The 14,409-nt window shown below is 42.8% G+C and overlaps 1 protein-coding gene across 50 annotated transcripts in view; it reads left to right on the top strand.

Annotated features, from left to right (window-relative positions):
* The window catches only part of Atg13 (autophagy related 13), a 41,740-nt gene that overhangs the window by 14,082 nt on the left and 13,249 nt on the right, over positions 1 to 14,409 (top strand). For all 50 annotated transcript variants that reach the window (XM_042275712.2, XM_076570008.1, XM_076570019.1 and 47 more), the window contains 5 exons: positions 7,147 to 7,228; positions 9,179 to 9,259; positions 9,993 to 10,112; positions 11,609 to 11,655; positions 12,816 to 12,956. In XM_042275712.2, coding sequence (XP_042131646.1) covers positions 7,160 to 7,228; positions 9,179 to 9,259; positions 9,993 to 10,112; positions 11,609 to 11,655; positions 12,816 to 12,956 — 458 coding nt within the window. In that variant the 5' untranslated portion in view covers positions 7,147 to 7,159. The remainder of the gene's footprint in view (positions 1 to 7,146; positions 7,229 to 9,178; positions 9,260 to 9,992; positions 10,113 to 11,608; positions 11,656 to 12,815; positions 12,957 to 14,409) is intronic.

Raw genomic sequence — 14,409 nt, 5'->3', positions numbered from 1 at the left:
AGGGTTTTTCTTTCTATTTTTGTGATGAATGTCATTGGTATTTTCATAGGGATTGGACTGACCTTGCAGATCAGTTTGAGTAAGACATTTTTAAGATTATTAATTCTACTCCATGAGCACGGGATATCTGTTTACTATGTCTTCAATTCCATTTTTGATTGTTTTATAGTTTTCAGTGCTAAAATCTTCACTACTTTGATTAAATAAATTCATAAATAGTCTTTTTGTAGTTGTATATGAGGGATGTTTTCTTATTTTTCCTATTTACATAGTTCGCTGTTGGCTATAAAAGGCTACTGATTTTGTATTTAGATTTATCATCCTGAAATTTTACCGGATTAAATTTTTATTTAGGTCTAATGATTTCTTTGTTAATAGTCTTTAGTGCAGTGGTTCTCAGCCTCCCTGATGCTGCGCTCTTTAATACAGTTCCTCATGTTGTGACCCCAACCATAACATTATTTTGTCGTTACTGTATAATTTTGCTACTGTCATGAATTGTAATTTAAATGTCTAATATGCAGATATCTAATATGCAACCCCTGTGAAAAAGTTGTTCAACTTCCAAAGGGGTCCCAACTCATGAGTTGAAAACCACTGCTTTGGGGTATTTATTTATTTATTTATTTTTTTTTTTTTTCTGAGACAGAGTCTCTCTACATAGCCTTGTCCTGGAATTCTGTATGTGGACCAGGCTGACCTTGAACTCACAGAGGTTCTCCTGCCTCTGTCTTCAGAGTGCTGGGATTAAAGGTATGGGCCACCATGCCTGGTTGTTTTTTGTCATTGTTTTAACTTGTAAACTTGTTCTCTGCAAACAAGAATGGTTTCACTTCTTTTGTTGTTATTGTTGTTTGGTTGTAGGAATGAAATCTAGGGCCTCACACATGATAGTAGGCCCTCTACTACTAACTACATGCCAGCCCGCCTTTTACTTTGATTTTTGAGATAGTCTCACTGAGTGCCCAGGCAAGGCCCCAAACAATCTTCCTACCTGTCCCTCCTGAGTACTAAATTCATAAGTACAAGCATTCATGCTTGACTTTTAACTACTTCTTTGCTTATTTGAGTGCATTTCCCTTTTTTCTTTTTTTGCATGTTTTTGTGCATGTATGGGAGCACATATGTATACATACATGTATATGTAAAGGTACATGAGGAGGACAGAGTTTGATATCAGGTGTATTCAGTTGCTTTTTACCTTATATATTGAGGCAGGGTCTCTTACTAGAACCCAGAGACCATTGATTAAATAAATCAAATAAGTCTAGCTAGCCATCTTGTTCTGGGATTACAGATGTTGTTAAACCCATCCAGCATTTATGTGGATTTTGGAGTGTTTTGTCTTTAATTTATATGAGTGTGCTTGTGTCGGGTGGGGGTACCCACGGAGGCCAGAATAGGACTTCTTATCATTTGGAGCCGGAGACACAGGCATCTGTGAATTGACATGGGTGCTGGGATCCAAATTCCTGTCCAGCAAGTGCTCTTAACTGTTGAACTGTGTCTCCAGCCCTGTGGATGATTGCTTTTATAAGCCTTATTATTATTCCCTGAATTACTAGAATAATGTTGGGCATGAGGCTTCGGGAGCAGGCCTGAGGACGCAAAATGTTTCTGTCTTTGACCTTTTTCTGTCTTTTATTCATAGCTCTATTTTCTCCCCCATAGAGACTACTAAAATGACCATTTTTCTTGGGCTGGGGAGAGTGCTTAGTTTTTAAAGTGCTTGAGGTCCCATCCTCAGAATCTACACAAATGTAGCTGGGTATAGGGGGTCTCCTTGTATTCGCAGAACTGCTAAAACAGAGACATGTGGATCTCTGGGGCTTAATGGCCACCCAGCCTAGTCTACATTGTGAGTTCAAGGCCAGTGAGAGACACTGTCTCAAAAAGAAGAGCTGGACTGTGTTAACATTGTCCTCTGGCCTCCACATGCAAAGTTTTCTCTAATTCTGCTGCTATGAGACACTGCCCATAAGGAAATTCAACTGGCTTATCTTGTCTGGTAGGACTTCACAAAACTCTAATTGCAAAAAAACAACAACAAAAACCCTCCCATTGCAGAAGGCCTCTGGCCCTCCACCAGCCTTTTTGTTTCCTCACCCAGTCTGCTAGCATTAGCTCATGCCCTTTTAATCACTTTATTGCACATTCATGTGGTTGCACAGCTTTCAGTCATACCCATGCAGTGAAGTCTAGCTTCAAATTGAAAGTCTCGCTGGGCGGTGGTGGCGCACGCCTTTAATCCCGGCACTCGGGAGGCAGAGGCAGGCAGATCTCTGTGAGTTCAAGGCCATCCTGGTCTACCAAGTGAGATCCAGGAAAGACGCAAAGCTACACAGAGAAACCCTGTCTCGAAAAAACAAAAAACAAAAAACAAAAACAAAAAAATTGAAAGTCTCTGTGTTTCTCCTGCTGCCTATACGTTGCATGGAGGATCTCAGGTGACTTCAAGATTTAGTTCCACCCTTAACCCACCTTCATGGTCAAGGAAGATAATTGTTGATGGAGTAGTTATTAATACTGTTTGTCTTAGATACTTTTCTGTTGCTGTGATTAATTGCCATGAACAAGGTAAGTTACAAACAAAATGCTTAATTTGAGGCTTATAGTTTTAGATCATGAGAGTCCATGGCTATCATGGAGGGGAACATGGCAGCAAGCAGACAGGCATGGTGCTGGAGCAGTAGCTGAGAGCTCACATCTTGATCCACAATCATGAGGCAAAGAGCCAACTGGGAATGGCGTGGGCTTTTGAAGCCTCATACACACCTCCTAATCCTTCTAACCAGTTCTACCAACTTGGGGCCAAGTATTCAAACATGAACCTGTGGGGGCCATTCTCATTCAAACCACCACATTGCTTTACAAGAAATGCTGAAGACTTCTCTATCCATTAGGGCCTAACACCTAGAATTTGAGAACCTGCCAAAACCTTAAACAAGTCTCTCCATGTGTTTGCATCCAACTCTGATGAGCCTATGTCAAGTTGGTGGAGGGCCTTGTACTGTGCACCAACTCAGCCTAATAAAGGTTGATGACAAGGGGGCTGGAGAGAAGGCTCAGCAGTTAAGAGCATTGGCTGCTCTTCCAGAGGTCCTGAGTTCAATTCCCAGCACCCACATGGTGGCTCACAACCCCCTGTAATGAGACCTGGTGCCCTCTTCTGGACTGCAGGGACACATGTAGGCAGAACACTGTATACATAATAAACAAATAAATCTTTAAAAGAAAAAAGGTTGATGACAGTAAGGAACTAGGAGAATAGGTAGACCTCTACAGAGCTGATCAGAGGGACCCTGGTTACAGAGCTGATCGAGAGGGACCCTGGTTACAGAACTGATCGAGAGGGACCCTGGTTACAGAACTGATCGAGAGGGACCCTGGCAAAGTAGTCTGTTGCAGTTGTGTAGTGGTTGAGGACTAAGGCAGAGAGTCTCTGGCCAAAGGTGTCATCAAAGAATACTTCAAACACAAGACATGGACACATACAAAATTTGGCTTCTAAAAGTATGTAAATTTCTGGAAAACAAAGCGTGGAGGTTCCAAGTTTTGCATAAGCCTCTGATCCTTGGGGGACTCTGATCCTTGACTCTCAGACAAGATTCACAGAGGGTGATAGGAGAAACAAAAGGTAAGAGAAACAGAAGGTGTGGTTTAAACAAAGGAAGGATTAGGGCTGGGTGCTGCTCTCTGGGGCCAGGCCAGGAGCTCAGCAGGACCGCAGCCACACATCATGCATGGTGTTAGGGAATGGGCTGTGTCTTGTTATAAACTTCTTGTGCGGTCACAGCTGTGCTAGCTCCCATTTACTGTGCATCTCTATGTTATATGTACATGTAATCTCATGATTACTTCTCAATCTTACGGGCACACGTGATTGCAGATAGTCTAGAAGATGGTTTCTTATTTAACTACAATTTTGGTGAATAGAAACATACTAAAATATGCTTCATAACAAGGTCTATTGTTCCATGTGGACTGTAGACACTCAGAGAGAGGTCTTGTTCTCTATCCTTAGCCACTGACAAGGCAAAATTGGCCAGACAAGTGTCCTCGTAGAACTTTTACAGAATGGAATTGCAGGTGCCTGGCCTCGTTGGATTAAAACCCTTCAAAGAATTATAGTGAACTAGAAGTTACTGTGCAGGTGTCTGGCCTTGGTATATCTTAGTCCTTCAAGAGATCAATAGCACCTATGTTGCCCTAAGCTTCCTCCACCGGCACCTCCCCACTCGGATTTAAAAAACAATTAACAAGATTTTAGGCTCAGTAGACTAATTATGTATAGGTCTGAGATTCGGGTGATCAACAGAAAAAGGCTGTTAACTGACTAACCATGTCTGGATATTATTAATCACATAAAATAGTACACATATTCCTTGCCTTTTCCTTAAATCTCTCATTGGTTTAATTTCTTCTCTTGTAACCCTTGTAGCTATCCGTTTAAGAGATAGCCAGAACTTTTTATAACCTACAGCTGTTGTCAGTCACCAGTTAAGTTGACCAAGTCTTTGCCAAGTGTGACTCTTATCAGAATAGTTGTCCCTGAGAGTTTACTTTGTAGTTTTTACTAACAAGTTGTAAACATTCGTGTGTGTGTGTGTGTGTGTGTGTGTGTGTGTGTGTGTGTGTGTGTGTGTGTGTAAGCTTGGGAACAAAGATGGAGAGGAAGATGGAGAAGAACTAAGTTTAGAACAATGAGAGAACAGCAGAAGAAGGGACAGAGGAGCTGAGTATGAGAACAGAAAAGAAGCTGTGTGGATAGAATTGATTTAGAAGAATGAAGTTAATGGACTAAAGAACTCAGTGTGCTTAGATTCTTTCGTTATCCCCAAGTTTAGATCCTCAGATGGTTGTTAGATTCTTCCACAGACTCTGGGAGAAAGCGATAGGGGCTGGACCTCTTTTATTTTCATTAACATATGAACAAGTAAATCTTATAAAAAATTTTTTTGAACTAAGAAATAACCTAAATGTTTTATCAACAGATTTTATTTATTATTTGTTTGTTTGTTTGTTTTCGAGACAGGGTTTCTCTGTGTAGCTTTTGGCTGTCTTGGATCCCGCTCTGTAGACCAGGCTGGCCTCGAACTCAAGAGATCCACCTGCCTCTGCCTCCCGAGTGCTGGGATTAAAGGTGTGCAACACCACAGCCCAGCGTAGATTTTTATCTATTTGCTTTTTGGGTTTGTTGCTAAGGATTGAATCTAGGATCTCTTCTGTATTGAGCACATCCTCTACCACTGAGCAATACTCCCAGCTCAGTACAATTTATTTTAGAAATTGTGGTATAGCCATAAAATGAAATACTATATGTAATGCAAAAGAATAAACTACTGCTGTATGCAGCAATATAGAGGTTTCTTTATGATGATAAAGGCAGAATAATGGTTACCTTTTGGTTATTTTATTGACTGAGCCTTCTGGAATATGTCAGAAATGTTTTATAACTTGATTTGGATTGTGATTCTCTAATACATATCAAAATATTTATTATTCTGTCTACCCAAGAATTGTGCACTTCACTAAATTATATCTCCATAATTATATCTCAATACACTTTTCAATAAAATTCATTTCCTGTTGGAGTGCTCTCCTTTGTTTACCCGTTTCCTTAAAACCAATTCCCTTTTTGGCTTCCCTATATGTTGTAAAACAGTGGTTCTCAACCTGTAGGTTTCATCCCCTTAGTGGGTAGAGCGACCTTTTCACGGGGTTATCCTAAGACCATCAGAAAACACAAATATTTACATTATGATTCATAACAGTAGCAAAATTATAGTTATAAAGTAGCAACAAAAATAAAGTTATGGTTGGGTTCACCACAACATTCGGAACTCTATTAAAGGATCGCAGCATTAGGAAGGTTGAGAACCACTGTTGCAAAATGAAATCTCATTAAATCTTACTCGACTCGCTTTTCAGTTATCCACAGTTAAGCCCTGGCACAGCTGCATGCCCTGTCTCCGGTCCGCCTCTAGTCAGCTCTCCTTCTAAAGTGTCTCCCACCCATGCCGTTTTCCCAATCATGTCTGCACTGGAGCTTTAGCCTTGACCACAAGCGGGGATTCTTGCCAAGGATCTAACTGGTTTCCTTGCCTCTCATTTTGCAGAATCAGTCTAGGTTATATCAGTGGTAAAGTTCTCTTTCAGCCGAGGTGCTGCTCCTGAGGGCTGGAGGAGGCTGTATGTGGCACAGAAGATGCACACCCCACTGTGGTGTGCCCATCAGCTCTTTTACTCCCTGTTGGTACATGGCCGTCATGCCCTTCTTTTCCCAAATATTTTATTCCTTATTACCAGTCATCTCAAACTAGTTCATTCCAGAGGGTGGGCTCCCATGCGCTTTGGAAATTTGTGAACTTGTTGAGATATAAGTATTCCCATATGAGTTTGTTACTGTGAAGAAAGAACTTTTCAAGTCACCAGTTTCTCAAAGCAGATTGGAGCCTTAAAAAGTGAGACTGATTGGTGGCCTTTTGACGTAATGTAGATGAACTCATGTGTGTTTGCACAATTTCTCATTAAAATTAGATAATCTACTTAAAGCTCAAAGTTCAGAATCTGGCTAGGGTGATCGTGGCTCAGTGCTTGTGGGTGGTGCCCATTGCAGAGTGGTGAAGTGCTTGTTGTGCACGTTGGAGGACTTGAGTGTGAACCCCCAGAACGCACATAAAGCCAGGCACAGTTCTGTGGATCTGCAGACACACTCCTCCTGTGGCAGGATCGCCGTGGAGGCAGGAGAATCTCCAGAAGCCCACAGCACAGCAGCCAACAACACAGGAAGTGGAAGGTGGGACCCAGCACTGGAGCTTATCCTCTGACGGCAGCGGCGGCTCCATGTGCTCTCACGATGGGGATGGGCCTACACACATGCATCATACCCAGAACTTCAGAATGAGTGCACTTGACCTCAGGCATTCGTAGGTTCCTACATATGGCTGTTCGTGTGGGATTAGTTTCCTCAAGAGATAGTATTTTAATATTTTCTCCTTGGGTATCTTGAACTGAAAGAAGTGTCGTCTCTCCCACTCCCACGTGACTGATGTACAGCTAGGAGGGCCGTCTGTGCTCTGACGCAGTGATCTCTTTTTAAAGGATTAGTCACACTTGTCGTCACCCTCTTGTGTTCTATTACAGGTTCCCATAGGCAATGGAAACTGATCTCAATTCCCAGGACAGAAAGGACCTGGACAAGTTTATTAAGTTTTTTGCACTCAAGGTAATTTGTCCATTCTCTTGGGCTGGGAACAGCTAGAAATATCGTTCATGCTTCCCCCTTTGCCTCCCTTGGAAACGTAGCATAACAGCTTGCAGCTTGCCCATTTTCAGGAATACTTCTGTCTGTTGTAAACGAAACTGTGAAGTGTGGGGGTAGAATTGGGGGTGTAAGTAAAAGTAGCTTCCAATTTTCCACAGCTACTTGTTCAAAAAATTTTTTTGTAAGGCTATCTGTAGAAATGTCAAACAGTTATGCCAGGTTATTGGCACAGTATATTCCCTTGAGGTGGGAATAAAGACTGTGAACTGAGATGGGCAGCCTTTGTGCATCTTTCCCGCAGCTTCAACGAACACTAAAATGCCCAGTGTATTAGGTACTGTTCTCGTTGCTGTGACCAGGTTCTTGACAGGAGCGAGATCTGTTCGGTCTCATAGTTCTGAGAATGTAGTCCACTATGGAGGCTGGAGGTTGCTTCCTCATGTCATGCTGGAGCAGGAAGTAGAGAAAAGAAAATTCCAGTGCCCATCTGGCTAACTCTTGTTAGTCAATAAGGTTTCACTTTGTAACCCTGCTAGGCTTCTAACCCATGGCAGTCCTGCCTCAGCCTTCCAAGTGCTAGGATTACATGTGTGAGCACTGCTCCATACTCCTTTGGACCATTTCACATTATTGTTACATAGTGTGTGTGTGGTGTGTGTGTGTGTGTGTGTGTGTGTGTGTGTGTGTGTATGTGTGCGTGCGCCGCACTTGTGTGGAAGCACTTGCAGGAGTCTGTTCTCTCCTTCCATCTGTGGGGCCTGGTGATTGAACTCGGGTCCTCGGGGTTGCTTAAACGTCAGTCTGCAGTGTGTGTGTGTGTGTGTGCGCTCTCTCTTGTGCATACATTGGTGCTCTGATGGAAGCGAAGAGGATGTTGAACCCCTCAGAGCTGGAGTTACAGGCGTTTGTGGCCTGCCTGGCTTTCTGTGTGGGGTCTGGCATCCCACCCCGTCCTCGTGACTGCAGCCAGCATCCTCACTACTGTCTCTGCTCCAGCTTCCTTTCCTTTTTTATTAGTCCATTACTCCAGCCATGGAGTGGATGGGTCCACCCAAAGACAAGTTTCACTAATACTGTACAGGTTTTTTTTGTTATGTTTTGTTTTATTTTGTTTTGTTTCGTTGAGACAGGGTTTCTCTGTGTAGCCCTGGCTGTCTTGAAACTTGCTCTGTAGACCAGCCTGAGCTCAAACTCAGAAATCCATTTGCCTCTACCTCTGGAGTGCTGAGATTAAAAGTGTGCCCCACCACCGCCCAGCTTAATTTTTTGTTTCTTTTTTGACAATTTTGTAATGCAAAAATTGACAATTAGAATTAACTGTCCCACCAATTTTTATGAATTCTTCTCTTCCCAGTAAGTGGAAAACTCCAGGTATAATTTGAATGTTATGTTTTTCTGAATCTAAAGGTTATTTCTGCCTATATCGCTCCTTCCTTGCAACAATTACTGTGCAAGCCATGCCATCAATTCCGATGGTAAAATGATCTGGAAGAAACAAGCCGCATGAGCAAAGCTGTATGGATAATTGTGCAGTTCTTGTTTTAAATGTACTATGATGACCCAAATTTGTGTCAGTGGACATTTATGAACACCGCGGCCACCACGTGCACCTTTCCTTCTGCCATGTGAGGTCACTCTAGAGCACAAGCCTCCCACTGCTCTTGACTGGCTGCTCCCACCCTCAGGAATGCTTACAGTATGTTCTGGGTGCACTGTCTTTCTGTTTGCTCTTATGCCTCTGCACCTCCCTGGAGCCTCATTTTAACCCTGCTTTGGCAGGATTTTAACCCCATAAGGAGATAAATCATTTTGTTTTTCTTTTCCTTTTCCTCCCCTCCCCCCTTTTTTCTATTTTTAGCATTGCTCAGGCTCTAACCCCAAGCCATTTTTTATTTTGTGCTTTGTTTTCAGACTGTCCAAGTAATTGTCCAGGCTCGACTTGGTGAAAAGATTTGCACCCGCTCATCTTCTTCCCCAACGGGTTCAGATTGGGTAAATTCCTGTTCTTTGCTAATGGCTGTGAATATAAAATGCCCCACTGTCATGTAAGAAGTACTGCTCATAGAGTTGCTAAGTCAGTTGACCCATTTGTATAGAAAGTGTGTACATTCTTTATAAAAATTAGTCTCCTATATGTTTGGACCTTGACTTTCTCCTGTAACATGGCAAAATATAGTACTTAGGAGATAAACTAATATCTTGGCAGCTAATCAGTGTAATAGGTAATTAACTTTTAGCGTGAGACTTGGGATTTTATTTTGGGGAGGGGGGTAGGTTTTGGTTTTTTTGAGACACAGTTTCTCTGTCTAGCTTCGGAGACTTTCCTGGAACTCACAGAGATCCGCCTGCCTCTGCCTCCCGAGTGCTGGGATTAAAGGCGTGTGCTTGAGACTTGGGGCTTTGGTGCAGACTGCTTCCCATAGGGAAGGAAGAAGTGGCTTAGTGTTCCTTTTTTTAAAATAATTTTTTAAATTTTTATTTTATGTGCATTGGTGTTCTGCCTGCATGTGTCTGTGTGAAGGTATCAGATCTTAGAGTTACAGACAGTTGTGAGCTGCCATGTGGAGGTTGGGAATTGAACCCAGGTCCTCTGAAGAGCAGTCAGTGCTCTTGACTGCTGAGCCAGCTCTCCAGCTCAGCTAAAGGCAATATCTGCATGCACTATTCTGTGTTCCCATAATATTCCTTGAGAGGGTTTCACACAGAAATCTCTCCTGGTTTTTAGTTCAATTTAGCAATCAAAGACATCCCAGAAGTAACACATGAAGCAAAGAAGGCCCTGTCAGGGCAGCTGCCTGCTGTGGGGCGCTCTATGTGTGTGGAGATCTCACTCAAGACTTCTGAGGTAAGGCCATGCTGGACTTGGTTGTCTTTCTTGGCATGCAAGGCTCTTCATCCCCTGCTTCCAATTCATTTTTAGCTTTATTCATGTTCCTTTTCTTTATGAATTTCTCATCATTTTTTGAAGGAATTGGAGATTTGAGGGGCAGGAAGTTCGAGACAGGGCTTCTCTGTAGCTCTGGATGTCCTGGAACTCACTCTCTAGACCAGGCTGGCCTCAAACTCAGAGATCTGCCTGTCTCTGTCTCCTAAGTGCTGGGACTAAAGGTGTTTGGCGGCACCACCTGGCAGAATTGGGGCGTTTGATTTACACTTTTTTGCTCTGCTGGGGATTCAACCCAGGTGTTACCCATGCTCATGACATAGGAATGCTATAAAGCTGAGGAATTACAAATTGAGTCTTTTCTTGCCTACTTGTTCAGAATAATGTACAGAGGGACAATTTGGCTGATGTTATCAGCTAAAAGATGTTTAAGTTAAGGTAAAAATAACCTTTCCTAAACTGATGATGTCACTTAAAAATAACACCTGTAGAATTGAAGTGAAAGGCTCTTCTGTCACTTGAAAAATATCTGTCTTTCTAAAGGGCAGTTTGGAAAATATATATCAAAAATTTTAGGACTGGAGATATCGACTAGTAGTACAGCCTAGCTAGCCATGTACAAAGCCTTGAAAAGTTTGAAAACTGTATATTCTTGTCAGGTGTGGTAGTACCTCTCCCCAATACCAGCACTACGGAAATTGAGACAGGAGGATTGAGAGGTTTTTGGCTAGTTTATTTTGCATAATGAGACTCTCTTGTTCCAATTTTAATATATGCACAGCCAAAGTGAGCATGAGACTCTGTCTCAAAAAGCAAAGCCTAGAGTTGGTAGGATGGCTCAACAGTGAGGTGCTTGTCACCAAGTCTGATGAGCTGAGTTTGCTCCCTGAATCCTATATGGTAGAAGAGAACCAGTACCCCAAAGTTGTACCCTGATCTCCATATGTGTGCTGTGGCCCACCACCACACTAAAGAAATAAATACAATTAAAGGAAAAGTGTTTTTCTTGTAGTGGTAAAAAACTAGAAATATGTCACAAAATAGGAGACCTGGATAGATAAAATGATAGTATACGGGGTAATCATGAACAGTGGCCCAGAATGTGGAGATTCTGCTAGAGTAGCTGACTGGTAGATTCATGGTGAACACGAAGCCTGGAGATGATCCCCTGTACTACAAAAGAAAATAAAAATCAGTCTCTATTGATCTTTCTCTCTTTGTCTCCTCCTCCTCTCTGTAATTTTCAGTTAGAAGGAAAATTCCACGATATGTTTATTAAAAAAATAAGACAAATATATTGTATTGATAGCATGATCCAACTTTTTAGAAAAGCTGCTGTTTCTAAATTGTTCTTTTCTTTTTTGTTGATCTGTAGTCGCCAATATTCTTGTGATTGTATGATGACAAGTCAGCTAACTTTTAATAATGGAAATGTATTTCTCCTGTTCCGTCTGCAGGGAGATTCCATGGAGTTGGAAATTTGGTGTCTTGAAATGAATGAAAAGTAAGTGTTTCTGTGTCCCACTCTTTGGTGTGGTAGCTGAGGCTAAGCAGTGACATCATGTGAACGCAGGCTCTGTTGTCAGCCACAGAGAGGCATTCTGACCGGTGAGCAGAGCCTGCAGGCTTCACTGTGATTTGCTTCGTGCTTGGCTTCCAGCCTAGGCACAGAGACGACCTTCAGAGGGAGTATGGGTCCAGAGTGACTCACGAGGGGAAAGGGACTGTTGTTCTTCCAGAGTGCAGCTCTGTCTCTGATGAAGTCCCCTGGGAGCTCCTGCAGCATGGTGTTCTGTGGGGCAGCTAGCCAGTGAAATCTCTCCTCATTGCTCTTACCGTACTGTGATGGCTTGGAATGGCCCCTCCTTCCCCTGTTTTTGTCTTTCAAGGCAAATTAGCTCAGCACCTGCCTGAAGCTTGAGTTTTCAAAAAGAGTATGTGTGGGTATGGACATTTGTTTTCCTTGAATAGAAAAGCAGTTGACAGGTTATCCAAACTTTTGTAACAAATAGATTTTTTTCTCCAGATTTTCTATATAGAGTTAAATAGCTCCAAAGACAGAACCTTGACAATAAGCAGCAGGCTGAGAATAATTTGCAGTGTTGTTAGGTTGTTTTTAAGTAGACAGAACCACAGTGGGTTCTCCTGGTGCTTACCTGTATCTAACATAGAAAGACGTGTACTCTGACTTCTTCAGCAGCATGCTGGCAGAGCTCTCTCGATCTCGCTCTTTTTTTTCCCATCCTTTTTTTTTTTTTTTTTGAGCTGAGGACCGAACCCAGGGCCTTGCACTTGTTAGGCAAGCGCTCTACCACTGAGCTAAATCCCCAACCCTGAGCTCTCTCATTTTTGAGACAGGGTTCTGTCCTGGATCTTGTGCTGTAGACCAGGCTGGCCTCCCGAGTGCTGCCGTCACCACCCCCTGGCTTCTCTTTTTTTTTTTTTAATGGTTTTTTGAGATAGGTTTTTTTCTGTGTATCCCTGCCTGTCCTAGAACTTGCTCTGTAGATCTCTGGCCTCGAACTGGATCCGCCCCCGGCCTCTGCCTCCGAAGCGCTGGAATTAAAGGCACACGCTACCACCTTGCAGCACTAGAGCTCTTAAGTGCATCTTTAGTTCAGATTGTGTTTGGCAGAGTTGCGGCATTGTCTTTTTGTTTCTCAGGTGTGACAAAGAAATCAAAGTTTCCTACACTGTATACAACAGACTGTCCCTGCTGCTGAAGTCTCTTCTCGCTATAACGAGGGTGACACCAGCCTACAGACTCTCCAGAAAACAAGGGCATGAATATGTAATACTGTACAGGTAAATATCAAGGATCTTGCGTTAATCATCAGCCTCCTTGCAGTGTACATAGTCTGGCATTCACAGGTTCTATCTAGTATTATTTCTATAGTTTTGCAGCTTCCCTCGTGAACCCGCTTTTCAGAGTCACCCGGCCCACTGTCCTTTTGTTTCTGTGCAGCTTCAGCTCCTGTTGACTGGATGTTGAGGTCCTGCAGACATACATTTCAAATCTAGACGGAGTTTAAGAAGTTTACAAGCAAGCTTTGGGGCTGGGGGGATGATCTAGTTGTTAAAGTGCTTGTCATGCAAGCATTGAGAACCAGAGTCAGATCTTCAGAAGCCACTTGAAGGCCAAGTGGGCATAGCAGCCCACTGTAAGTCAAGGCCAGCACTGGGAAGGTAGAGGTGGGTGTAGATGGATTTATCTTTGTGCCGCCAGCTCACCAAAAAAAAAAAAAAAAAAAAAAAGACACGGAGACTTACATTGAATTATGAAAGCTTGGCCAACAGCTTAGGCTTGTTCTGCTAGCTATTGTAATTTAAATTAACCCATTTCTACTCATCTACATGTTACCATGTGACTCGTGGCTTTTACCTTTCCTCCTCAATGTCTGTTTTCCTCTGTGTCCACTGGTGACTGCCTTTCTTCTTCCCAGAGTCCTCTCTGTCCCCAGAAGTCCAGTTTAACCTCTTCCTGCCTAGATATTGGCCATTCAGCTCTTTATTAAACCAGTCAGAAGGTGCTTTGGCAAAGGTCCATCTTCACAGTGTCAACAAATACTATACAACAGGTGGCATTCTGGGTAAGCTGGCTGGCAGACTACTGTCAGTCAGTTGTGGATTCAGTTGAGAGACCCTGCCTCAGTTAATAAGGTGGAACATGATGGAGGAAGATTCCTGACATCAACCTTAGGTCTCTACACATGTGCAACCCTGCACACATGTATGTGCCCACACACTAAGAAACACTCATATACATCACATACTCCTAGGAGAAAGAAAAATAAACAACAGCAAAAACAATTTCCCGGGTCTGGGGATGTAGCTCAGTGGTCAAGGACCTGTGTAGCATGCACAGGGCCCTGGGTATACTCCTCAGCAACACACAGAAGGAAAGGAGACTCCATTTAGCCAGGCATGGTGGTGCACACCTTTAATCACAGCACCTAGGAAGCAGAGGCAGACAGATCTCTGAGTTCAAGGCCAGCCAGGATACACAGTGAGAATTTGTCTAAAAATTGATTAATTTTTAAGAATTTTCTTTCTGAGACAGAATTTGACTATGTACTGTCCTGGCACTTGCTATGTAGACAAGGGTGGACTTGAACTCAGAGATCCTTCTACCTTTGCTTCCCAGGTGCTGGGAGTGAAGGTGTGCGCCACCACACCTGGCCAATTTTAATTTTCTTAAAAAGCTTTTGCTGGGATGCTAGCACATATGTAATCCCAGCACTTGGGAAATGAAAACAGG

This window comes from Peromyscus maniculatus, chromosome 4, assembly GCF_049852395.1.
Source record: "Peromyscus maniculatus bairdii isolate BWxNUB_F1_BW_parent chromosome 4, HU_Pman_BW_mat_3.1, whole genome shotgun sequence".
NCBI lineage: Eukaryota > Metazoa > Chordata > Mammalia > Rodentia > Cricetidae > Peromyscus > Peromyscus maniculatus.
The sequence above is the reverse complement of the archived record's forward strand: the minus strand, read 5'-3'. Positions and strand labels throughout refer to the sequence as shown.